We start from the raw sequence: 25,710 nt of genomic DNA, 5'->3' as shown, positions 1-25,710 counted from the left end.
TTTTCTCTCTCCATTTACCTCTCCCAAGGCCCTCTTAAATGATACCAAACACCTACCCATGGTTAACACTAAGTGGGACCCACCAAATTAAAATTTGAATTCAAACAAAAGATAAAGTGATTTTCATCACTAAACCCAACAGAAGATGAGGATAAGCAATCTCTAGAATAATTGCAATGGTACAACTAAAAGGTCATGGATGGAAGCGACATGAAACTATGAAAGAAACCCCAGTTTTCACATCCTATTTCTATTGGAATTTTCAGATTCTGAATAATTTCATCTATTGCGTTTTCTAGATTTGTAGAGATGAATGAGGTTCTCTCCAGCTCAACCTCACTAATAGAGATGCTTTCACATTTATTACTACCGACTTCATTCTCAGATTTATGGTAGATCACTTGACAATATTCTGCAGTTGCTTTAGTAGCATACCGAAAGTCATGAAGAAATGAAATTTAAAAACATGAAGATAAAGTTGAAATTTTGAAAGATTAATAGGGTTTTCCACCAAAATAGATGTTGCACCTTTTTCACTTATTAGTCTTTTGACTGACCCGGTGACCCCGTTCTTTTTTCCTTTCCAACTCCTGGGGATTGAAATTAAAATTTGAGGCTAACCCTGCTTGGTGCATTCTTTGACTCTGCTCCTCCTTTGAAATGGTTCTAAGTTTTATCACATATTGTATTTATTTATGACCCTATGGAGTCATTATTAGTCGTGAGTTTGGTCTCCCGTTTTTTTTCATAGCACATGTGTTTGGTCTTATTTTCCAAGGATCTAACGTTGTTTTGGATTCCTGACTTGGAAGGCAAGCTCGACATCTTGGCCCATTTTCACCCTGTGGTTGTTGAAGTTTTATTACCAAAAAAATGAAAAATACCAAGTAAGCCTAGAAATCTGTAATTTCTTTTATTTTTCTCTTTGAGAGAGCAATAAAAAGAACTTGGCCTCAATTATCAGGAAGATCAACTCAATTGCATTACGGCCCGTGTTGTTTCTGTTGAATCCGGATTAGCTCTCCTTACGTGGAAGATTTGAACTAGACAGTAGGGGGTGGTGGACCTACAGAATTCATTAAGATTTTTATTTATTTTTCAATATTTACAAGTAGACTCACCATGTGTGGACAGACTTGACACAGTGTGGGCCCCACATTCATGTGAGTATGATGACACGAGAGCACGGCCACTTAGGCATAAGAAATCTCAATCTTACCTTGGTATGCATCAAATGGACATCTAGAGATGATGAGGTACCTTATAATTACTTGAGAACTATGGTGTTATAGATGCATATGTGTCGGATTGTAGTATTTTTTTTTTTTTTTTTTTTTTGGGTAGAATGTAGAATTTTAATAGATATGCATGGGACTGGGACTCCCATTCTACTCTAGAAACAGAAGAAAAGCCGTAGGAAACAAAAGAAAGAAAAAGAACAAGAAACATAGAATTACGTAAAAATAAGATATGCTTTATTGTATTTGCACTCAGCAGAGCAGATTTACAGTTCCAACATCAAGCTGAAGGCAATAAGTTTTTGAGGCATCCAAAGATTTCAATCTTAACGAAGTGAGCAGGAGAAGGAAAGCAAACCCAAATTGTGCTTGGAATTTATATTTTCAATAAACCCCAAATTGTACTTGGGTTTTCTTTTCCAACTAATTTTATCTTCTAACAAGCAATACAATTGGGAGGAGGCAGAGAGGTGGATGAAAAGCTAAATCATGGCTAAGTGACTGAAAACAAACAAATAATAGAAAATTACACGTCTTAAATGGAATAATGCACTCAATAGATGTCATTTGGTAAATTTAAAATCTTATGGCAATAAAACTTTTTTTGCAAATCTAAGAGAGTGGAAATTTGAAAGTGGCTGAAATAGGGTGCTGGGAGCTTGTGGTGGTAGTACGCTAGAAAGGGTTATCTGAGAATCAGGAAATGAATAACAAGAGAGGTATTTGAAGGCGCTTTTCATCGAACAGGTAATGAAATTGAAAATTTGAATTTAAGAACAAACTGATAGCACGCATATAAATCATTAAAATCAGAATATGAACTTGACTATATTGTTGATGGTGCTCTCAAAGAACAACTCTGTTTCAACCCATAGCTTAATTATACAGCTGTAAAATCTGAGGATGTTCATGAACTTGACTATATTGTTAATGGTGCTCTCAAAGAACAACTCTGTTTCCTCTGTCCTGTACAACTCTCATGTCTGTGTTGAGATTTAGGTGATGAAAAATTAATGGCACAAAAGGGACTTTAGGAGAGAGAAACACTTGTTTGCCCATACAAAAATATCTTTAAAACAACTGAATATTTAATATAAAAAAAATACTATTCTTTAAGTTTATTATATGAAAATTAAAAAAAATGAATTCACCAAATGATTCAAGACAGTATCTAAAAATATAAAATACTTACTAAGCCATGCTTTTGAATCTTCCTCCTCCGACAAACACTCTTGTTGTGTGAGGTGGGCACAAGAAGAAATGGAACCCGAATTTCTTCAACTTAAGATTTTGGAACATTCCTCTTCCCAGAAAGTCACCTGTTGTATCACGTTTAGAAAAAATGGAACCCAATTTGGCTCATAGGGTATCTTCCATTATGACCTCCAACTTGGTAGGCTGACACAGTTATTGTATCCCCATATTCATATTGACATTGATTAGTGATTGATTTCCAAACACTATTGGGTATCTTGATCGCCCAAGTGCTCATTGTTTCACCGTGGTTATCAAAATCTTCGGCATGCTTCCATGTCAAATTCTTCGAATTATTGACAACTTCAACACGGAATTCATATCTGAAGATGAGGAAGTCGAGAGGTTCAAAGCGACTGCATATAATCAACCCTTCTTGTTGTGGCTGCATCTCCATGTTATGAGGTTTAGCAATAACCTGGCAATCATCATTTTGAAATGCAAACCAATCAGGAATTTCATTCCCAGGAAGAAAGATGTCACAGATCTTATCGCCTCCAAATTCTTTACATATATCCTGTCCATGAAACCAAATCAGACCACCATGTTATTTATATAATTAAAAACATCAATAGAAAAGTGGTTTCACAATTTTAAAGCTAGTAGACTAGCTAGTCTGAGTAAATGAGCAGACCTGAAAGATTCTCTTCTTCACAGAAGTTTCCAATTTGACGCAATCACGCAAGTCTATTAATGTTGCAGATTTCAAACCCTCTAAGCCCTCAATTTCAGTCACCTCTGGAGTTTTTATAAGGTTTAGCTCCCTTATTTGCTTCAACTTTGATAGGGATGGCAATCTTTCCAAGTGGTAGCAGCAATTTACACGAAGAGAACACAAACTTGGCGGAAGCATTGGAAGGCACTTAAATTTGGTGCCGAATAGATCCAGTGACTCCAATGAGGAAAGCTCCTCAAGACCACCAGCTATATCATCATCTGTCCAATTGCAATTTGACAGATCAAGCGTTTTTAAACGTTTCAATTCCCCAAATCCCTCCGGCAACTTTTCAAGCTGACCGCAATCAGAAACATCAAGTACTTCAAGAGATTCCAATTTGTTGATACCGCTTGGAAGATTTCTTAAATTGATGCAGCCTTGTAGTTTCAATTCTACAAGTTTCTTTAGACAATGAATAGATTCATGGATTTCAACCAAGCCTACACACGACTGGAGATACAATCTTTCAAGATTTGGGAGTCCAGAGAAATCCGGCATTTGGGTTAAGAGACGAGATTCGCTAAGATTGAGGACCTTCAGCATTGGGAGATTCTGGAAGATAAGACAAAAAATATTTTCCACAAATTGCATATCATAAAACTCACTCAAATAGATATAACACAAATCGACAAAATTAATTTGGCGTACCTTGGTTCCGTCCCAAATTAGTTTTAGAATGCTACACCGCAGCTCAAGAATAACCAATTTCCCCAGGTGAAAATTATCTGGTATACATTTGAAAGGGAATCCAAACCAATCGAGCCAAACTAACTTTTTGAATAAAATAATTCCCTTTTGAAGGAAACATTCCCAGTATATCGGCGGACCTCCATCGTGGAAAGAAATTTGAAGAAATCTTAGATTTGGCATTTTGGAAAAACCACGAGTAATCTTCTGGCCAATCTCTTTAGCAATCTTCTGAGAAGATTCTAATATTCGAAAGCCTTCAATGGCAACTGTTCCCTAACAAAAGTGAAATAAACAAGAAAAGGAACAAGTCAGGCATGAATTTTCATATTAATTTGTCAATAAACATCATGTATTATGATAAGAGGAGATGGAATTGTACATGCTAATAATACTTACAGTGAGGTCTTCCAATATATCAAAGGCTTCATCAACTTTCCACACTCTACTGCGTTCTCCAGGATTTTTAGGAGACTCATTGCGAACAATTTCCCTACCCATGTCTCTAATTAGATCATGCATACGTAGAATGTTATTTTCATCAATTGTTAACAAAGACCTCTCTTTGAGATTTTCAATTGCAGCTACTCCGCTCGGACAACAAGCATCTAAAATCATACTTAAGTGGTCTTTGTTCTCTTCAACAAAAAAACATGAGATATCAAGGAATATTCTCCGATCAAACTCATCTAATAGATCATAACTTATTTTAAGTTTTCCAAAGACATCACCATCGGGTATCGCTTTTAGTTTCTCCAATTGATATACCCACTGAGCTGGAAGTCGTTGGGATAGCGACGAGCCCAAAATCACGAGAGCTAATGGGAGGCCTCCTGCATAACATACTGCTTCTTCTGAGAGCTGCTCATAGCCTTTTGAGGGATGATCTTGTTTGAAGGCATGGCGGCAGAAAAGTTGAAGAGATTCATTTTTCTCCATTATCTTAACTTCATACTTATATCTTTTATCCACATTCAACTTAGTCAACAGATGTTCATCTCGAGTAGTCAAGATGATCAGACTTCCTGGACAAATCCAATCAAAACCACCAACCAAATTTTCCAAATGTATCATATTGACCACATCATCAAAAACAATGAGAACTCTTCTACGGCGTAGATGATCACGGACCATATTGATTCCCCAGTGTTCATTGTGAATCTCTTTGCTTTCACGTTTCAAGATATGAGAGAAAAGCTGTTTTTGCAAACGCACATAACCCTGCTGTTGACTAGAAACCTCCCTCACATCAAAAAGAAAGCAGCTACCATCAAAGTTTTCCAACATGATGTTAAAAATGACCTTTGCTATGGTTGTCTTCCCAATTCCGCCAAGGCCATATATTCCTATGATGTGAACAACATCTGATCCGCCTTCATTCAGCAAACCAAGTATGGCATTGATGTGGAATTCTAGTCCAGTTGGATATTTTGCAACATGCAACCGTCCAGGCTTTATTATTTTCCGCATTTCTTTAACAATGTCCTTAATATTTTTCGCTTCATCCCTGATCATGTTGATGAAAAAATATATAAATATAAAAACACAAGGAACAAAAGAAAGAAAGAAGTACAAAAAGAACTAAAAGAGTAGTGCACAATGATATTAAATCAGAAGGCTAGCTACTGCAATACAACGTGAATGAATCAAAAAGATTTGATTAGTAAAGACCTACATATGTGGCTTTAGATGCCACCCCGACAAACTTCCAACTTCTTTGAGAGCAGCCCTCCAACTCTGCACCCTCCCGATCTCATTTTCATTCTTGAAACGCTGTTCGTGTATGTTAAATGCTTCAGAATAAGTGTTCGTCTGGTTCCTGACATCCCTCGGCTCGATGATGTAGAAAACAGGGAGAACCACTTTCATTTGGCCGTCTCTTTTGCAATCGACTATCTTCACCAACTCATCAAGGCACCATGTGGAAGACGCATAATTCTGAGAGAAGACGATAATGGCAACCCTAGAATCTTCGATGGCTGCCATCAGCTCTGAACGAATGTCCATTCCTTTGTTTAGCTCTTCGTTGTCTCTGAAGGTCATAAAACCTTCTCTGATCAGGGTGTGAAAGAGGTGATCGGTGAAGTTATCACGAGTGTCCTGCCCACAAAAACTCAAGAATGCATCATACTTCCACCGACACGAGAGCTCCTCATAGCCTTCTGAGGGATGATCTTGTCTAAAGGAATGGTGGCTCAAAAGTTGAAGAGATTTTGCAACATCCAACCGTCCAGGGTTTGTTATTGCCAACACTCCTTCAACAATTTTCTTTATAACTTCCCCTTCATGCCTGATCGTGTTGATGAAAAAAAATTATAAATAAGACTAAATCAGAAGGCTAAAACTGTAAAATAGCATGAATTAAGCAAAAGGATTTGATCAGTAAGATTTACCCATCTGTAAGATCGCACCCCGTCAAATTTGTAGCTTCAGTGAGAGCTGCCCTCCACCTCTGCACCCTCCCAATGTCATTCTCTAAACGCTGTTCGTGTCTCATAAATGCCTGAGCATAAGTGTTCTTCTGTCTCCTGACATCCGACGGATGGATCTTGTAAAAAACAGGGAAGACCTTTTCTATTTGGTCGTCTCTTTTGCAATCGAGGATCTTCAGCAACTCATTAAGGCACCAGGTGGAAGACGCATAATTCTGAGAGAAGACGATAATGGCAACCCTAGAATTTTCGATGGGTGCCATTAGTTCTAAAGAAATGTCCTCTCCTCTGTTCAGCTCTTCTTGGTCTCTGAAGGTCAGAATACCTTCTTGGACTAGTGCGTGAAAGAGGTGATCGGTGAAGTTAGTACGAGTGTCCCTCCCGTAAAAGCTCAAGAATACATCATACTTCCACTGGCGGGAGGAAGAAGAGGCCCCGCTGGACGAGGAGGCTCCGAAGGTCTTGTTGGCCGCCATGGAGAAACTAAGCAAAAAGATATCACAAATTAAGACGATGACTTTCTACTACCCAGGAGCGAAGAGGAGTGAAAAGCAGAGACTACAAGAGACGATGCAATTGGGAATATCTGCAATACATAGGATCCCAAGGGAAGGGAAAGTGGAAGACAAAAGAGAGGAAAATGCGTTCTCTACTACGATTAAAATTAAATTAAATTAAATATGTCGTAGTTGACGCCAACGTGAATAGAGCACTGTTTCAGTCTTTTCAGAGAGAGAGAGAGTGAGATAGAGTAGAGAGATTTAAGGAGCATTAATTTTAATGACATAATTTGTCGACCCCCTGGCCCCTGCTCAAGGGATTCATCTTCATGCTACAAAGCAGATTTCCTTACAAAAGTCTTATACTTCTTTTTTTTTTTTTTTTGGTAGAAGTCTTATACTTTTGTATGTTTAACCCTGATCCCTACTTTGATCCAATAAGGAGATACCATCCATGGTTTATTATCTTTATTATTTCATTTTTTTTTCTTCTTTTTGATAAAAGTACTCTTACATTGAGCATAAATACCCTTAGAATACCCCTATTTCATAGAAAAAATTATTCCTCACCTGAGCAATTAAGCTGCAGATTGTAGGATGGATCTTATATGTTCAAAATTGAATATGATAGTTGGGCCAAAAGGAGAGGAAAAAAAAGATTTTTTTTTCTTTTTTCTTTTTGATAATGAAAGAGTTGAATATCATATGGAATATTCATTCATAAAAACTGCAAATATGTTTTAGCAAATCTATCTACATGAAGGGGTTCAAATGAAAATATTTTTCAACAAAATAGTGCAAAAAAGATGACACGGATGCCCAAGAGATTAGCCAAATACATGCAAAACGGTATGAAAATGTTTTGTTAAAGTTGTCTAAAAATCAAATAATTATATAAATAGACCGTTTAGTTATAAGAAATAAATTTACCTTTACAAATATAAATTAGTGGTGAAGAAAGTACACTTTGTTTCTCCCATTTTCCCTTGATCGAGTTTAGAATTCTAAATGTGAAGCTTACATGATTTAACAATCCTATATCGTGCAAGATTGTTTGCAGCTTAATTACACATTAACAGAGATGATTCTCATATATTTCAATTTGAAACTCTACACTTAATAGAAAATATCAAATTAGGACTCTAGAACATTTGAAGAATTAAAGTTAAGGAGTAGTTTTATATATAAGTTGGAGGTGGGGAATAACTTTCATATGTACAATATGAAGCCCCAATCTTGAGAAAATTTGAATTATTAACTTCTTACTTATGAATTGTTGGTATCTACCGATAGAGCCTCTTAGAATATCTTTCACTCTTTACAATTAAATGACTTTGACAAGTAAAACAAATTATATGTGTATACTAAAGTATAATTTTGAATTTATCATAAGAAGATACATGCAATTAGCTGATACTTTTTTAGTATGCATTGCAAAATGCTCAGTATCTTATATCCTTCACAATCCTTCACAATTAATCAACAATAGGATTCATGAAATCTCTCTCATTATTTTATTTTATTTTTATAATAAGATCTACTAATTCTCACCATATGCGGATTCCATTTTCCAATGCTGCACCTGATGACCCATATAAATGAGTCATTGCATTGTCCTACATGCCAACTACTCTAGTGACGCATTGCATTATAATTTGCAATTGAGATTAGTTTAGAATTTCAAATTTTCAACTAAAACTTTTTTTTTTAACAAATTAAAATATCTTTTACTTAAAAGGGTTATTCAAGGCTTTAAAAAAAAAAAACTTAACAGTATAAAAATAAAATTTAATTAAAAAAATTAACCGACTAAGAAGGAAGGTATTTAATATCTTTGCCAAGTAAAAAAGGAGACAAGCCAAATTATTTAATTAAGAATGAATCCAAATGTCATTTGGTCGACTAAGAGATGAAATAGGTAATATTTATTCTATATATTATTTAAATTAATCGTCAAATGTAATGTCCCCATCTCCAACATATGAAAATCGTTTATCAATATGTAATATATTTTAATCCAAGAAATAAGACAAATTTAATAATAATCATTAAATTAAAATATTACGGGTGGCTGAATCTTTTGACTTATGAGAAAAGACAAGCATCAAGTGGAAGGAGAGGTTCAATAGAATATTGAGATTCCAATGTAACAACTACCTTAAAATAAAATTTCCAATTAAGCTCCAAAGAGAAAAGAGTAGTTTAAGTTTATCAAATCAAATCTTCTTCCTTGTTGGTTGTATTTAACGTGTCCGGATCATCTCCCCAGGGAGCACTCTTTGCTTTTCGAAGACTTTACAACCTTGGCAAAAAAAAAAAAAAAGACTTTACAACCATAAAATTATTGCTCTCTTACCAAGTATCATATATTCCTCGGGTCCTTGCGATTAACACCGGTAGTCTTTTGTTAGATTTTGTTTACTCAATTTCAATATTATCTCCTATCCTAGGGAAAGAATATGAAGAAATAAAAAAAAAATAACAATTATAGAAGGACTCCGAACATGATGAGAATTATGAGAGAGATTTCGTGAATCCTATTGTTGATTAAATGTGAAGGATATAAAATACTGAGATCCAAATTTCTTAAGGGAGGTCTTGGGTTCGCACCCACTCGGCGGCATTAACATAAAAAAAAAAGCTCCTTTGAGGATGTAAATCGTGGTGCGCGCAAGCTGGCCCGGATGAATCTCATATTCAAAAAAAAAAAAAAAATACTAAGATTTTTGCAGAAATAATATGAAGGAAGAAAAAAAAATTATGAAATAATTATGGTAACCGATATAAATAAGTAATTGCATTGTCATACATACCAACTACTATTGTGACCCATTGTATTATAATTTCTTTTAAGATTGGAGTTTCGTCCAAAATCGTTTACACAGTAATTTTCAGATTATATATTAAGGTAGATATTACATACCATTTACTTGACCAAATGAAATACTCTGCCTCCGACGGATCCTCCATATAAATGGAGTCTTCATAACCTGTGACAAGATCTAAAAACATATGTATACAAAGGAGTGAGGACAACTCAACTACATATCAAGCATCCGTTCACAATTCTCCACATCAAAAATATATGAATATAATAATAAAACCACACACCCGCCTTTTATTTTCTTTCTTTTTGATGAAATAACTTTTAAAGTGAGGCACGATTAATACCCTTAGAATATCCTTATTTCATAAAAAGAATCAAAATTCCAGATTTGAGCAACTAAGCTTCAAATGGTAGGATGGATCTTATATGTTCAAAATTGATTATCATAATTGGGAGGAAAAAAAATTGAATATCATAGGAGTATATTTGTAAAAAGTGCAAATATGTTTTAGCAAATCCACCTTCAAGAGGGTTCAGAGGAAAATATTTTTCGACGAAATAATGCAAAAGGTGTGCATCTCCGGAGATCAGCCAAATTACATGCAACACCATGTAATAGTGTTTCATTAAATTTGTCTAAAAACCAAATAATTATATTAATGGACTGTTTAGTTATAATAAATAAAAGATAAGTTTACTCTTTATATGTGATAAATTAAATTTGGGGTGAACAAAGTATGTTTTTTTACTCCCATTTTTCCTTGATCGAGGTTAGAAATCTAAAAGTGAAACTTACACTTGATTTACAATCCTATGTCGTGCAAGATTGTTTGCAACTTAATTACACATTAAGAGATATGATTCACATATATTTCATTTTGAAACTCTAGACTTAAGAGATAATGTCAAATTGAGACTCTAGAAAATTTTAAGAATCAAAATTAAGAGGTAGCTTAATATATAAGTTGGGGTGGGGAATAATTTTCATAAATACAATTCGAAGCCCCAATCTTGAGAAAATTCAAATTCTTACTTAGAATATCTTTCACTCTTTACAATTAAATGACTTTGACAACTAATAAATTATATATTTGCCCTGAATTGTAATTTAAATTTACAATGAAGATGTATATGTAATAAGCCGATACTTTTGAGTATGCATTGCAAAAAGTTCAGTATCTTATATCCTTCACAATTAATCAACAATAGGATTTATGAAATCTCTCTCATAATTTTATTTTATTTTTTATAATAAGATCTCATAATTCTCATCATGTGCAGATTTCATTTTCGAATGCTGCACCTGATAATCCATATAAATGAGTCATTGTATTGTCGTACATGCCAACTACTCTAATGACCCATTGCATTATAATTTGCAAGGGGATGAGTCATTGTATTGTCTTACATGCTAACTACTCTAGTGACCCATTGCATTATAATCAATGGTTTCCATTCAATTAGATGATGTGGTTTAATCTTAGTTTTATGCAGCTCAATGTTGCGCATTCCTCCAATTATACGATTGACATGGAAAATTTCGTAATCCACTGCAAAAGTCAAGAAAGACGATTTAATTGTTGGAAAAAAAAGGGTGAGAAGATAGAAGGTGGGACCCATAAAAGAAAAGGATTTCTGCCAAAAAAAAATGAAAATAAAAATATAAAATTCATGTAAAATTTTAATAATTGATCAATCGAGGTTTTTCTCAGTGATAAGATCTTCCATGTGTGCTTTTTTACTTAAATTCTACACTCAAAACACTCAAAGTCAGACATTACAGTGAGTTGCTCGGAAGGTAAAAGAAAAGTGCTCAGCGTGCGTGCATTATAGAATTAGAAACAGCTGGATCCAAGCAGGCTATAGGTGGGAGCGATCTCCCCTACGATTCAAATTAAATTTAATATCTCGTAATTGACACTTTTTCAGTTTTGCTGCGTTTGTTTGCAAAGGTAGGGTGGAAAAATCGGAGTGGAAAAAAATATATATGTGTCCCATATGTAGTTAGGTGAGTGAAAAGAAAAGGAAAAAGTTTTGTGAAAAAGTGATAGTGGTGGGTCCTATTTTTTTACTTTTCCTAACTTTTTCACAAAGTCATACCAAATATGTGGGGTTTTAAAATAGTTTTGGATGGAAAAATTGAGCTGTCACATCAACAAACAAGTTTCTTTGAATCAAGAAAACTTGTCTCTCACTTTCCCACCTCAAGCAATCAAACAATCTACTATTTTGGGATTTAAGAGAAAAGTAAAAAATTTGCACTATTTTCAAGAATTTTCCCACCACACTTTTATTCCAGCAAACAAACGCAGCAGAGAGACATAAAGTTTGGAATCTGATTTGATCGAAACCAAGGAGTGGCAGAAAGTGGTCGGTGTGGAATTCGGATCATCAACCCCCGCTCCTTTGACGGTTTTACCACAAAAAAATCGGTGGACCCCACAACTAAAAATTATTAAAAAAAAAAAAAAATTTTCCATCACCAACACCTGGCCCCCGTATTTTGGGGTGGAAAAGCGGTCGGGGAGCACAAACGGGGTCACAGATCCGGACTCGTCGGTGTCGGTGTGCATCATTAAAGTGCATCATTTAATGCGAAACACTGAAGCAAAATTGCTTTAAAGTTTACTCTTTATAAGTGATGTGATGAATACAAAGTATGTTTTTTTCCTCCCATTTTTCCTTGATCGAGGTGAGAATTTTAGAAGTGAAGCTTACACTTGATTTACAGTCCTATGCCGTGCAAGATTGTTTGCAACTTAATTACACATTAAGAGATATGATTCACATATATTTCAATTTGAAACTCTAGACTTAAGAGAAAATGTCAGATTGAGACTCTAGAAAATTTGAAGAATCAAAAATAAGGGTTAGTTTAATATATAAGTTGGGGTGGGAAATTATTTTCATAGATACAATACGAAGCCTCAATCTTGAGAAAATTCAAATTCTTAATCTCTTACTTATGAATTGTTATTATCTGTCAAAAGAGCCAACCGCTTAGAATATCTTTCACTCTTTACAATTAAATGACTTTGACAACAAAAACAAATTATATCTCTCTGCTGAATTGTAATTTAAATTCAAATCGTCTGTAGAGCCGATACTTTTGAGTATGCATTGTAAAAAGCTCGGTATCTTATATCCTTCATTTAAAAAAAAATTTGGGTAAATATCCTTCACTTTTAAGTTGCCAACTACTCTAGTAATCCATTGCATTATCATTTTTTTTTTTAAAACTGGAAGTTCAACCAAACTCGTTTAGGCGGTAACTATTATATTATATATTAAGGTAGATATCACATACTTACTTGACCAAATGAGACTAGTATATAATAAAATTAGAGTAGTTTAGAATTTTTACTATAAAGGTAATTGATAGTATTTTGTATTTTAACAATAACAATAATTGAAGATAATTTAGAACTTTATTACCAAGGTATTTGAGATTAATTTAGAATGTAAACTAAAACATTCTTTAGTAAAGGGTTATTTAGAATTTAAAAAATATATATATATTTAACAGTTTAAAAGTAGAATTTAACTATAAAAGTTAAATTAAGGGGGGAGATGGTTGATACATTTGTCAAGTAAAAGAAGAGGTAAGTGATATTATCCAATTAAGAGGGGTCCAAATGTCATCTAATCAATTAAGGGAAAAGTAAGTGATATTTTTCTTATATATATTATTTAAATAAACTGTCAAAAAGAGTTGAATCCATGACTTCACTAAAAGTTGCTGGCTCACAGAAGTTACTTCTAATCAAGGCAGTGGCAACAAGTATGCCAATATTTTCATGCCGGTGTTCATCGCCATGCTACAAAGTTGAATAATAACCTAATAATTATCATTCTTATATTTTCTTAAAAGTTTAACTTGCTTAAATCGGTGGTTAATTAAGTGTGATTTTTTAATCACAAAGAGATGCTATTGACATATTTTTCTCCTATAAAAGGTCTAAATTAATAAATTGAAAAACTCAAGAAGGAGCATTAATTTTAAGGGAGAATTGATGGATGGCACTAAAAATTTTCCTAAATAAAATGGAGATGTTCCAACTCTTGAGATAAAGACAAAGCATAAGTATTTCCTTACAAAAATCTTCTACTTCTACATCTATAACTCTAACATATCTTTGATCCAAAAAATAATGAAAATTCCCCACTTGAGCAACTAAGCTTCGGAATGTAGGATTGGATATTAAATGTTCAAAATTGAATCATGATTGAAAAAAAAAAAAAAAAAAAAAAAAAAAGAGTTGAATGTCATAGGGAGTATATATACTCATAGAAGGTGCAAATATGTTTTAGCAAATCTATATTATTTGAAGGGATTCGGATGAAAATATTTTTTTGACAAAATAGTGCAAAAGGTGACGTGCATCTCCAAGAGATCAGCCAGCCAAATTACATGCAACACCAAGTAATAGTGTTTCGTTAAAGTTATCTAAAAATTAAATAATTATATTAATAGACGGTTAAGTTGTAAGAAATAAGTTTACTCTTTATGTGTGATGAACTAAAATTAGTGATGAACAAAGTACGCTTTCTTTCTCATTCTTCCATCTTTCTTTGATTGAGGTTAAAATCTAAAAGTAAAGCTTACACTTGATTTAATAACCCAATATCATGCAAGATTGTATGCAGATTAGTTATACATTAGGAGAGATGGATGGTTCGCTTATATTTCAATTTGAAACTCTAGACTGAAGGGAGAATGTCAAATTAGGACTCTAGAAAAATTGAAGAATCAAAGTTAAAGGGTAGTTTTATATGTAAGTTGCGGGCGGAGAATAAGTTCCATATATATAATATAGCTAATTGCATTGGCACCCCAAAATGAAGTTCTTTAAAACACTGACACCCCACTTTATGTTTAAAAGCACAGAGACCCCAAAATTAGATTTTAGTAGATATATTTGTAAAATTTATCACTGAAAACAGTTAAATAACTATTTATTTTCTAAAATATCCCTATAATAAACAGTGTTTGAAAGGTTTTCAATGGAAAATTGGACAAATATATCCAATAAAAATTCAATTTTGAGGTCTCTGTGCTTTTTAAATATAAAGTGAGAGTGTCGTGCTTTAAAGGCCTCCATATTGGGATTAATTTCAAGGACCTTTAGCATTATGAGATTCTAGTCGAAGAAAAAGACAAAAGTTTCAAGAAATTACATATCATAAAACTCACCCAAATAAATATAACAAAAAATTGGCAAAATTAATTTAGCGTACCTTGGTTCCCTCCCAACCTTTAATTTAATAAGCCCGCAGCATTTCAAGAATGAAAATTTCCCCAAATGAAAATTATCTGGCATACATTCCAAAGGGGATCTGTTCCAAACAAGCAGAACTAAGTTTTTGAACAAAATAACTTCCTCTTGACTAGATTCTTGCATATGTAGTGTTTTCCATTGCATCATAGTCAACGTGAAGAAATCTTAGATTTGGCATTTTTGAAAAACCTTTGATAATCACTTTGCCAGAGCACTCATGCTATTTGCCCAAAGGGGGTTTTAACAATTGAACGGTACTTGATCCCAACAAAAGAGATAAATTAATAAATAAATAAAAAGAGGGAAATCATCAACATAATGTATATATGGGCCTATCTCGTACCCAATCCAATAAGAAAGTCATCAAATCCTACCTAAAACCATTGAATGGATGAATCCTCAAAACCAACTGAACACCAACTCTCCTTTTCTGACAAAGTCAACTCTCGTCTTATATTATGCTCATAAATTATGATGCCCAACGATGCCCAATTTTGATCGGATCGTTTCTTTTAATTGGCACATCATATTGCATCATGACACTGTAGCCTGAAACAGCTACTGTCTTCCTATCCTCATTTTCAGCAAGGATTGACTTCCAAACACTATTGGATATCTTAATCACCCAAGTAATCATGGTCACGTATTCATCATAGGGAATTTCTTTGGCATGCTTCCATGCAGAATTCTTTGACATATCAAAAACTTCAACAACGAACCAAATGGTGTGGCAGAAGTGGTGGGGTTGTATAAAGGTGCTGCATATGATCAAACCCTGTTGTGGCTGCATCTTCAAGTGACCAAGTTGGGCAAATACCTGGCCACCATTATTTTGAAAGCCATACCAATTGGGAACTTCAACCCCAGGAAGAAAGATGTCACAGACATCACCATCTCCAAATTCTTTACATATATTCTGTCCATGAGACCAGGTCAGACCATGTTCATTATAAAAAAAGATCAGATAAGTTGTTTTATTTTTTTCTTTTCTTTTCAAGGGATAGGTAGCTAGTGGGAGTAAACGAACAAACCTTAAAGATTCTCTTCTTCACAGAAGTTTGCAATTTACGGCAATTATGCAAGTCTATAAATGTTGCAGACTTCAAACCCTCTAAGCCCTCAATTTCAATCACCTTCTTGCATCCTTCAAGGTCTAGCTCATGTAATTGCTTCAAGTTTAAGAGATGTGGCAATCTTTCCAAATTGTAGCAATCCCGTACCGTAAGAGACCGCAAACTTGATGGAAGCATTGGAAGGCTCTTAAATTTGTTCTCGGATAGATTTAGTGACTCCAGCGAGTAAATCTCCCCAAGACCACAACCAGCTATATCACCATCTATGCGATCGCAATCTGACAAATTAAGCATTCTTAAACGTTTCAATTTCTCAAATCCCTTCGGAAGATTTTCAAGCTTTTTGCAAGAAGAAACACTAAGTACTTCAAGCGATTCCAATTCGTTGATACAACATGGAAGATTTGTTAACCAGCTACACTCAGATAGATTCAATTCTACAAGTTTCTTCAGATAGCGAATAGATTCATGGACTTCAACCAAGTTGCAACAGCCACGGAGATCCAATCTCTCAAGATTCTGGAGTCCAGAGAAATCTGGCGTATGGATTAAGTCACGAGAGTAGCTAAGGTCGAGGACCTTTAGCATTTCTAGATTCTGGAAGATAAGACAAAAGTAGTTTCCACCGATGGCATATCATAAAGTTCACTCAAATAAATATAACAAAAAATTTGCAAAATTTGCAAAATTTAATTTCCCATACCTTGGTTCTTTCCCAAACTTTAATAAGCTTGCTTTCACGCATTTGAAGAATGGCGAGGTTCCGCCGATGAAAATTATCTGGTATACATTCGAAAGGGAACCCAAACCATTCGAGGAAAACTAAGTTTTTGAATGAAATAACTTCCTCTTGACGAGATTCTTCCCAATCTATTGTGTTTTCTCTTGCATCAACCAAGCCATAGTTCACTCGAAGAAATCTTAGATTTGGCATTTTAGAAAAACCTTTGATATTCACCTTGCCAAAATACTCATGCTCTTCACCATTTAGGGGTTTTAACAATTGAAAGCCTTCAACGGTACTTGTTCCCTAACAAAAGAGATAAATTAATATATATAAAAAAAGGGGGGAAATCATCATGTATTTATTTTGATAAGAGATGCAGTTGTATGTGCTAATAGTACTTACAGTGAGGCTTCTCAATATATCAATGGCATCATCAGCTTTCAACACTCTACTACGTTCTCCAGGATTCTTAGGAGACTCATTGCGAACAATTTCCCTACCCATTTCTCTAATTAGATCATGCATACTTAATCTGTTATCTTCATCAATTGTTACCAAAGACCTCTCTTTAAGACTTCTAATTGCAGCTACTCCGCTTGGATAGCAAGCATCTAGAATTTTACTTACAAAGTCTTTGTCCCAGCCAATGAAAAAGCATGAGATATCAAGGAAAGTGCTCTGATCAAACTCATCCAATGCATCATAACTTATTTTAAGTTTTTTTGAGACCTCCTCAATGGTTGTCTCTTTTAGTTTCTTCAATTGAGTCTGCCACTCAATTTGATCTTTTTTGTGTAGGAGGGAACCCAAAGTCACAAGAGCTAATGGGAGACCTCCTGCATAATGTGCCACTTCCTCTGAGAGCTGCTCATAGCCTTTTAAGGGATAATCTTGTTTAAAGGCATGGCGACTGAAAAGTCGAAGAGACTCATTTTCATCTATTGTCCCAACTCTATATGGATATTTTTCATCCATATCCAATTCAGTCAGCAAATGTTCATCTCGAGTCGTCAAGATGATTCGACTTCCTGGACAAAACCAATCAAAATCACCAACCAATTTATCCAAATGTATCATCTTCACCACATCATCAAAAACAATGAGAACTCTTTTACAGCATAGATGTTTCTTGATCATATCGATTCCTTGGTGTTCATTGTAAATCTCTATGCTTTTACGTTTCAAGATTTGAGAGAGAAGTTGTTTTTGAAGATGCAGAGAACCCTGCTGCTGACTAGAAACCTCTCTAACATCAGCAAGAAAGCAACTACCATCAAAGTTTCTAGATATAATGTTAAAAATGGCCTTTGCGATGGTTGTCTTTCCAATTCCACCGGGGCCATATATTCCTATGGTGCGAACAACATCTGATCCACCTTTAGTCTTTCTTCTTATTTTATGTGAACCACATACGGCATCTGATCTGCCTTCATTCAGCAAAGCGCATATGGCCTTTACGTGGTAGTCAAGTCCAGTTGGAAATTTTGCAACATCCAAACATCCAGGATTAGTTATTGCCAACACTACTCCAACAATGTCCTTTATAAGTTTCGATTCATGCCTGATCATGTTGATGAAAAAACATATAAATTGTATATAAATTCAAAAAGGAACAAAAGAAGAAAGAAAGAAAGAAAGAAAGAAAGAAAGAAAGAAAGAAGAAGAAAAGTGCGTGCTCAATGAACCAAAAGGATTTGATTAGTAAGACCTACCCGTCTGCAAACTTTTGTTGATCCCACCCCGACAAATTCGCAGATTCAGTGAGAGCAGCCCTCCACCTTTGCACCCTCTCGATCTCATTCTCGAAACGCTGTTCGTGTCTCATAAATGCCTGAGCATAAGTGTTCTTCTGTCTCCTGACATCCGACGGATCGATCTTGTAAAAAACAGGGAAGACCTTTTCTATTTGGTCGTCTCTTTTGCAATCGAGGATCTTCAGCAACTCATTAAGGCACCAGGTGGAAGAAGCATAATTCTGAGAGAAGACGATAATGGCAATCCTGGAATCTTCGATGGCTGCCATCAATTCTGAAGAAATGTCCTCTCCTCTATTTAGCTCTTCGTTGTCTCTAAAGGTCGGAATACCTTCACGGTCGAGTGCATTAAAGAGGTGATCCGTGAAGTTGGTACGAGTGTCCTCCCCGCAAAAACTCAAGAATACATCATACTTCCACCGGCGGGAGGAAGAAGAGGCTCCGCTGGAGGCTCCCCAGGTAATGTTGGCTGCCATGGAGAAATGAAGCAAAAGATATCACAAAGACGATGAGACTTAATTTCTACTACCAAAGACGAGTGAAAAACAGAGACTACAAACAAGAGACGATGCAATTGACAATATCTGCAAGACATATACAGATCCCAAGGGAAAGTGGAAGACAAAAGAGAGGAAAATGCGTTCTCTACTACGATTAAAATTAAATTAAATATCTCGTAGTTGACGCCAACCTGAATAGCACTGTTTCAGTATTTTCAGAGAGAGAGAGAGAGAGAGAGATAAAGAAGTCTTCTAATGAATGACTTGTCGACCCCCTGGCCCTGCTCAAGGGATTCATCTTCATGAGGAATACCCTTAGAATACCCTTATTTCATAAAAAGAATTATTCCTCACTTGAGCAATTAAGCTGCAGATTGTAGGATGGATCTTATATGTTCAAAATTGAATATGATGGTTGGGCCAAAAAGAGAGAAAAAAAGAATTTTTTTTTTTTTAATGAGGAATATTAATTCATAAAAAGTGCAAATATGTTTTAGCAAATCTACCTACACGAAGGGGATCAAATGGAAATATTTTTCAACAAAATAGTGCAAAAAAGGTGACACGCATGCCCAAGAGATTAGCCAAATTACATGCAACACGGTATGAATAATGTTCTGTTAAAGTTATCTAAAAATCAAATAGTTATATAAATATACTGTTTAGTTATAAGAAATAAGTTTATCTTTATAAATATAAATTAGTGGTGAACAAAGTACGCTTCGTTTCTCCCATTTTCCCTTGATTGAGTTTAGAATTCTAAATGTGAAGCTTACACATGATTTAACAATCTTATATCGTGCAAGATTGTTTGCAGCTTAATTACACATTAACAAAGATGATTCGCATGTATTTTAATTTGAAACTTTACACTTAAGAGAGAATATCAAATTAGGACTCAAGGACATTTGAAGAATCAAAGTTATGAAATAGTTTTATATATAAGTTGGAGGTGGGAAATAACTTTCATATGTACAATATGAAGCCCCAATCTTGAGAAAATTTAAATTATTAACTTCTTACTTATGAATTGTTGGTATCTACCGACCGAACCAACCTCTTGGAATATCTTTCATTTCACTCTTTACAATTAAATGACTTTGACAACTAAGACAAATTATATCTGTATACTAAAATATAATTTTGAATTTATCATAAGAAGGTACATGCAATTAGCCGATACTTTTTTAGTATGCATTGCAAAAAGCTCGTTATCTTATATCCTTCACAATTAATCAACAATACGATTCATGAATCTCTCTCATAATTTTATTTTATTTTTATAATAAGATCCAATAATATTCACCATGTGCAGATTCCATTTTCTAATGCTGCACCTGTTGACCCATATAAATGAGTCATTGCATTGTCCTACATGCCAACTACTCTACTCACGCATTGCATTATAATTTGCAATTGAGATTAGTTTAGAATTTCAATTTTTCATCTAAATTTTTTTTTTAACAAATTAAAACATCTTTTACTTAAAAGGTTATTCGAGGCTTTAAAAAAATACTTAACAGTATAAAAATAAAATTTAATTAAAAAAAATTAACCGACTAAGAAGGAAGGTATTTAATGTCTTTGTCAAGTAAAATATGTCAATGCAGGGTTGGTAGAGTGGTAAAATCCATACTTCTAACTGGAGAGGTCATGGGTTCAACCCTTGTGGACGACAAGCATCCCCTTTGAGAACATAGGCTAGTCCGAATAAACTTTTTATACTAAAATAAAAAAAAAGAGACAAGCGAAATTATCTAAATAAGAATAAATCCAAATGTCATTTGGTTGACTAAGAGATGAAATAAGTAATATTTATTCTATATATTATTTAAATTAATCATCAACTGTAATGTCACCATCACCAACATATAAAAATCAACTATGTAATATATTTTAATCCAAAAAATAAGACAAATTTAATAATTATCATTAAATTAAAATATTAGGGGTGTCTGAATCTTTTGACTTATGAGAAAAGACAAATATCAAGTGGAAGGAGAGGTTGAATAGAATATTGAGATTCCAATGTAACAACCAAGGAACCGGTTAGCTACAACCCGACAAAACCGGCGAAATCGAGAATTCAAAACCGCAATTCGTTTTATGCAATTTAAAATACATATAACATAATCAAATGAAAAGGCAAGGTTTTAAAATATATATAATATAATCATTTTTTGATTTTCAAACGTTATCTTTTCAATCGTTTGTGACTTTGTGTCAGGCTATCAAATGTCATGCAGTTTTAAAAAACATAAAAATATAATACTTAATAGTAATGAGTCAAATCATGACTCCATTAGTCAAGTCATGTAAGGGATGAACCTATGAATACGTTAAGTCATTATTTATTTATTTATTAATTTCGTGGGTTTACATTAGCCACACACGTGGCTCAAATGTAATGGCTCAAATGTAAATGCACTGTTCATCTTCCTACACCTTCGCCTGCACGGAACGGAACTTCGCCGGATTTCGGGGTTTCGCTGGCTGGCGAAACCAACGAAACCCTGAAATCTCGGCGAACTTTCGCCGAGATTTTGTATATTTTTGGTTGGATTTCGTCGTAAAAAATGAAGAAACTGAGGGGCACCGATCATGGGCTGGTGCATCCGGAGTCGGAGAAGATGAGGCCATGAGATGGAGCGACAGCAACGATCTGCCTCGCTTTCACAGACTTGACGGCAAATTCCTTGGCAACCTTTACGGCCGATGGAGCGACAGCAACGGAGCTCTGAATGGTCAAAGAATGAGGTTTCCGAGAAGGAATGGAAGAGATCGAAGTAGAAAAAGACGATGCAGATGGAAGTTTGGTGGAAAATAAGGGATTTTCAAAGAGGTTGCAGGCTTTCGATGTTAGAGCCATTTTCTAGGTAGAGATGAAGGTCAGAACAGGTTCTTAGTATAGGGTTCTACTATTTCTATATGGAATGAAAAAGAGAGGAACTCCACTGGAAAAGATGGATTTTCCGTCAAACTTGGGAGATTTTGCCGGAAAATCGGCGATTTTCCGGGATTTTTCGTTCAAACTTTGGATTTCGTTTATTTATTATTTCGCCAAGCGAACATTGGCGATTTTCCGGGGACTTTGCTCTTCTGAAACCCATGGACGGTGGTGTTGTGAAGGTGGTGTTGTGATGGTGGTGGTGCGACATGTTATTGGTCGGAAATAGCTTGAAAAATCACAAGTCCAGCGGTAAAATCGCCAGCGAGAAATCGGTAAAGTTTGTTTCGCCCCTGGTATCGTTTCACCGGGGTGAAACTAGTGAATTTCGCCGAAAGATTGTTCCTTGGTAACAACTACCATAAAAGATAATTTCCAAATAAGCACCAAAGAGAAAAGAATAGTTTAAGTGTATCAAATCAAATCTTTCTAGTCTTCCTTGTTGGTTGTATTTAACATGTCCGGATCATCTCCCCAAAGAGCACTCTTTGCTTTTCGAAGACTTTACAACCATAAATTACCAGGGACTCACAAGATTAGGTTGATGAAATTTTTTTACTTGTAGGCCCAGATAATTTGTGGTTGTACAGCTCCCCTGACCAAAAAAAAATACGGACTCGTATTTAACTACACTTTGATAGACTTAGGGGTGTCAACGGTGCGGTTTCGGGCTGGGCCTAATTGTTTCGGACTGAAAAACGACCTAGCCCAAACACGACCCATTAACAAAATAACGGTTTCAAGCAAGTTTTGGTTTGGTGCGGTTTGGGTTCGGGTTAACTAAAGGTTTGGGATAACTGTTTAAACTCGAGTTGACTATAACCATTTATGGTGTGCAAAAAAAGAACAAGAAAAAAATAATTGAACATCTTACAACAAAAGCCAAAATTATATGAAAAACAAAGTTGTTTGGTCAATTTCCATTAAAAAAATCCACCAATCCAATAAAAATCAAGAACCTAGATATTAAGTAATAGAATGACTAGTTGATCTTTGGATTCATGCTTAATTTTTTAGTTGTACTTGTACCAACAACTTAGTGGTAATATAATGATTCAAATACTATTTAATGTAAAATTATAAACCGAGTTGTAAAACGGGCTATAATGGGTTGCGGTTCGGTTTCGGGTTGGTGCGGGCTCCGCCACCCTCAACCCAAACACAGGCCATTAAGGTTCGGCTTGGGCCAATTCAAGCTATAACGGGCTGGTACGGTTTAGTTTTAACGGTTCGGACTACAAATTGACACCCCTATCGAGACCCAAAGAGTGATAGAAAGAAATATATATTTTTGGGTAATTTTCACCTGGACCCCCTAGGGTTTGGTCCAGGTCACTTTTAGTCCCAAAAAAGTTTCCCTTTGCATATGGCTCCCCTGTGGTTTCTAGAAATATCTAATTAAGGACAAATCATAAATTTGATGACCAAAATACCCTTATGGTGCAATGGTCAAGATTGTACCATGTATACCATTTCGATCTAACGGTTTATATTAAAAAGACAAATTATAATTATAATTTTCATCTTTTTATTTTATATTCAGAGATAGTAAGATTTCAAATTTACAAAATTACTCCCTAGATTAAAAACTTTCATCCACCGCCGAAACATGACCCAAAACCTCTTCTTGATCAAGCAAACCCTAATCAAAGTATCTAAATCCGATGTATACATCCATAGGAGAAAATAAGAAACCCTAAAATCTTCCACATACCAGTTGCTGATCGAAACCCTAATTCCCTTAAATCTTCCACATACAGTTGCCGATCGAAACCCTAATTCAGCAAACCGACATTGGCAGAGAAACTGATTAAAATTTTAATGGCAGAAACGAATAAAAATGTCAAGAATTCCACAACCAAATTTAGAAGAAATCCAAAGCTTTTAAGGAGGGATCTGAACATGAAATTAAAAGAAGAAACATCGAAATTATTGGACAAGTTGATTCGAAGGTTATAGAGAATAATGACAGTAGTATTACATGGACAAGAAAGTTGACAGGAAGAAAAGAAATGGGAAGACCAACAAAAGAAATCAAAGAAATAATGATAGGAGGAAAAGCTGGACTAAAGTGTTGAAACACGGTGCTAAACTTCAACTTTCAGACACACTTTGGCTCTTCAACTTCCATGTTTCTTCGTATGACATGAGTTATTAACAAAGAGGGATAAGCAAGGAGAGGGTTAGAAGCAAGGTTTAAAGTATCTCACGGTTTTGAACCGAGTTTATATTTCCACCCGTACATCTCAATCGCTCTCCATTGAATTACACTCCTAGTGGGGGCGGTACAAAACCCGACACACGCCGACCCGTCCTTAAAAACCCTTGGCCCGATGTGATACCCGTTCCCGATACTTTAAACCTTGGTTAGAAGTTTAAATCTTAGGTTTTGAACCGAGGTGGGGCGGTGGTTGCCGGTGTGGAGAACGAGTGGTGGTCACCGGAGATGATAGGATTTTTGGTGAGTTGGAGGAAGAGGATGCGTACACAGTGGATTGAGTTTCAATCAATGGCATCATTTTGTAAATTTAAAATCTTTAAGACCCTTGAATATAAAATAAAAAGATTAAAATTAAACTTATAATTTGTCATTTAAACATAAACCGTTAGATCGAAATTTCATACATGGTACAATCTTAATCATTGCACCATAAGGGTATTTTAGTCATCAAAATTATGATTTGTCCTTAATTAGTTATTTCTAGAAACCATAGGGGAGCCATATGCAAAGGGAAATTTTTTTCGGACTAAAAGTGACCTGGACCAAATCTCAGGGGTCTAGATGAAAATTACCCTATATTTTTTTTTCCTGAGATTTAATTTAAGCAAATCTTTATCTAATTTAAATTGGTAAAAAATCATTGCCATCTCTCGAAAAAAACATCCTCTATTGTACACATTTCTTTGCTGTGCTTGGCACTGCACTATTGTACCAAATGGTTGGTTGAAAAAACAAAACAAATACAAGACTAATGAGGATTTTAAAATTTTAAAATAAAGCTTTTAATCTTAATCTATTTGGTACAAAAATGCACTAATTTACACAACAAAGAAAGTAAACAGCAGAGGATTTTTTTTCTGCCATCTCTCGATTGTTCTTCAAATGTATGGACAAACTGTTTCCAGCCCCTGCTAAAGTGGATCTGAATCCCTATTAGGCATATCTGCTACTTTTAGTTCCCTGGGAGATCGTTTTGAGTAGGGTTTTTCCTTCACTCGTAGAGCAAAGTGATCCATCTCCCTCTTTAACCAATCCTACTTCTGAAAGGATTGTGTAAATCAATCTACGTCCAGTCAAACATGGATGTTTTGCGAGCTGAAAGGATTGTGTAAATCAATCACGAACTGGTGCAAGTGAGTAGACTTTCACCTCTATCATTGGCAAGGTTCTGCTGCTCCATGCTAAGGTTAACTCTTTTTACTAAGCCGGAGGTGATGGTTTTAACTCACTTGGCAACAATTCATGGAGATGGAGTGAGCATATGCCATTCCATCTCAGTAATCTTCATGGATAAAAAAAAAAGGGGACACCATCAAGGCATCTTTTGGATGGAACCTATGAGAAAAGTTGCGATTTTTGGAGCATAATCCTCCAGATCAAATGGAATAGAGGTAATTATAAAATATCAATTATGATAGAAACTTTTAAAAATTAGCAAAAAATAAAAAATTTAAGATAAAAAGGATATAAGAAGAAAAAATTTTTCAATTTAGGGGTCATATAACAATAATTCTGTGCCAATTTTTTCAATTTGACATAGAATGAATTTTTTA

General features: G+C 34.9%; 2 protein-coding genes across 2 annotated transcripts; both read right to left on the bottom strand.

The window, feature by feature from the left end:
• Nucleotides 1-1,719: 1,719 nt before the first annotated feature.
• On the bottom strand, nt 1,720-6,952 carry LOC149002911 (TMV resistance protein N-like). Its single transcript, XM_089138377.1, has 6 exons — nt 6,291-6,952; nt 5,573-6,187; nt 4,297-5,404; nt 3,859-4,173; nt 3,127-3,762; nt 1,720-3,009 (listed from the first exon to the last, which is right to left on the bottom strand). The coding sequence occupies exons 1-6, from the start codon at nt 6,803-6,805 to the stop codon at nt 2,572-2,574; spliced, it is 3,627 nt and encodes a 1,208-aa protein (XP_088994503.1). The 5' UTR covers nt 6,806-6,952; the 3' UTR covers nt 1,720-2,571.
• An 8,452-nt stretch (nt 6,953-15,404) lies between these two features.
• LOC149002910 (TMV resistance protein N-like) lies at nt 15,405-19,121 on the bottom strand. Its single transcript, XM_089138784.1, has 6 exons — nt 18,448-19,121; nt 18,145-18,296; nt 17,138-18,102; nt 16,712-17,038; nt 15,967-16,605; nt 15,405-15,851 (listed from the first exon to the last, which is right to left on the bottom strand). The coding sequence occupies exons 1-6, from the start codon at nt 18,963-18,965 to the stop codon at nt 15,405-15,407; spliced, it is 3,048 nt and encodes a 1,015-aa protein (XP_088994910.1). The 5' UTR covers nt 18,966-19,121.
• Nucleotides 19,122-25,710: the final 6,589 nt, after the last annotated feature.

The sequence above is a fragment of the Hakea prostrata genome, chromosome 10, assembly GCF_041222555.1.
Source record: "Hakea prostrata isolate BN-2017 chromosome 10, UWA_Hpros_2, whole genome shotgun sequence".
Classification (NCBI taxonomy): domain Eukaryota; kingdom Viridiplantae; phylum Streptophyta; class Magnoliopsida; order Proteales; family Proteaceae; genus Hakea; species Hakea prostrata.
The sequence above is the reverse complement of the archived record's forward strand: the minus strand, read 5'-3'. Positions and strand labels throughout refer to the sequence as shown.

Bases quoted from the DNA above. Each gene is read 5' to 3' on its own strand.
- LOC149002910 (XM_089138784.1), bottom strand. From the start codon at position 18,965: ATGGCAGCCAACATTACCTGGGGAGCCTCCAGCGGAGCCTCTTCTTCC. The intron at 18,297-18,447 runs GTAGGTCTTACT...CAACATGATCAG, and splicing joins CAACAAAAGTTTGCAGACGG to GCATGAATCGAAACTTATAA. The intron at 17,039-17,137 runs GTAAGTACTATT...CTCTTTTGTTAG, and splicing joins ATATATTGAGAAGCCTCACT to GGAACAAGTACCGTTGAAGG.
- LOC149002911 (XM_089138377.1), bottom strand. From the start codon at position 6,805: ATGGCGGCCAACAAGACCTTCGGAGCCTCCTCGTCCAGCGGGGCCTCT. The intron at 5,405-5,572 runs GTAGGTCTTTAC...CAACATGATCAG, and splicing joins TGGCATCTAAAGCCACATAT to GGATGAAGCGAAAAATATTA. The intron at 3,010-3,126 runs GTCTGCTCATTT...TTTCATGGACAG, and splicing joins TGAAGAAGAGAATCTTTCAG to GATATATGTAAAGAATTTGG.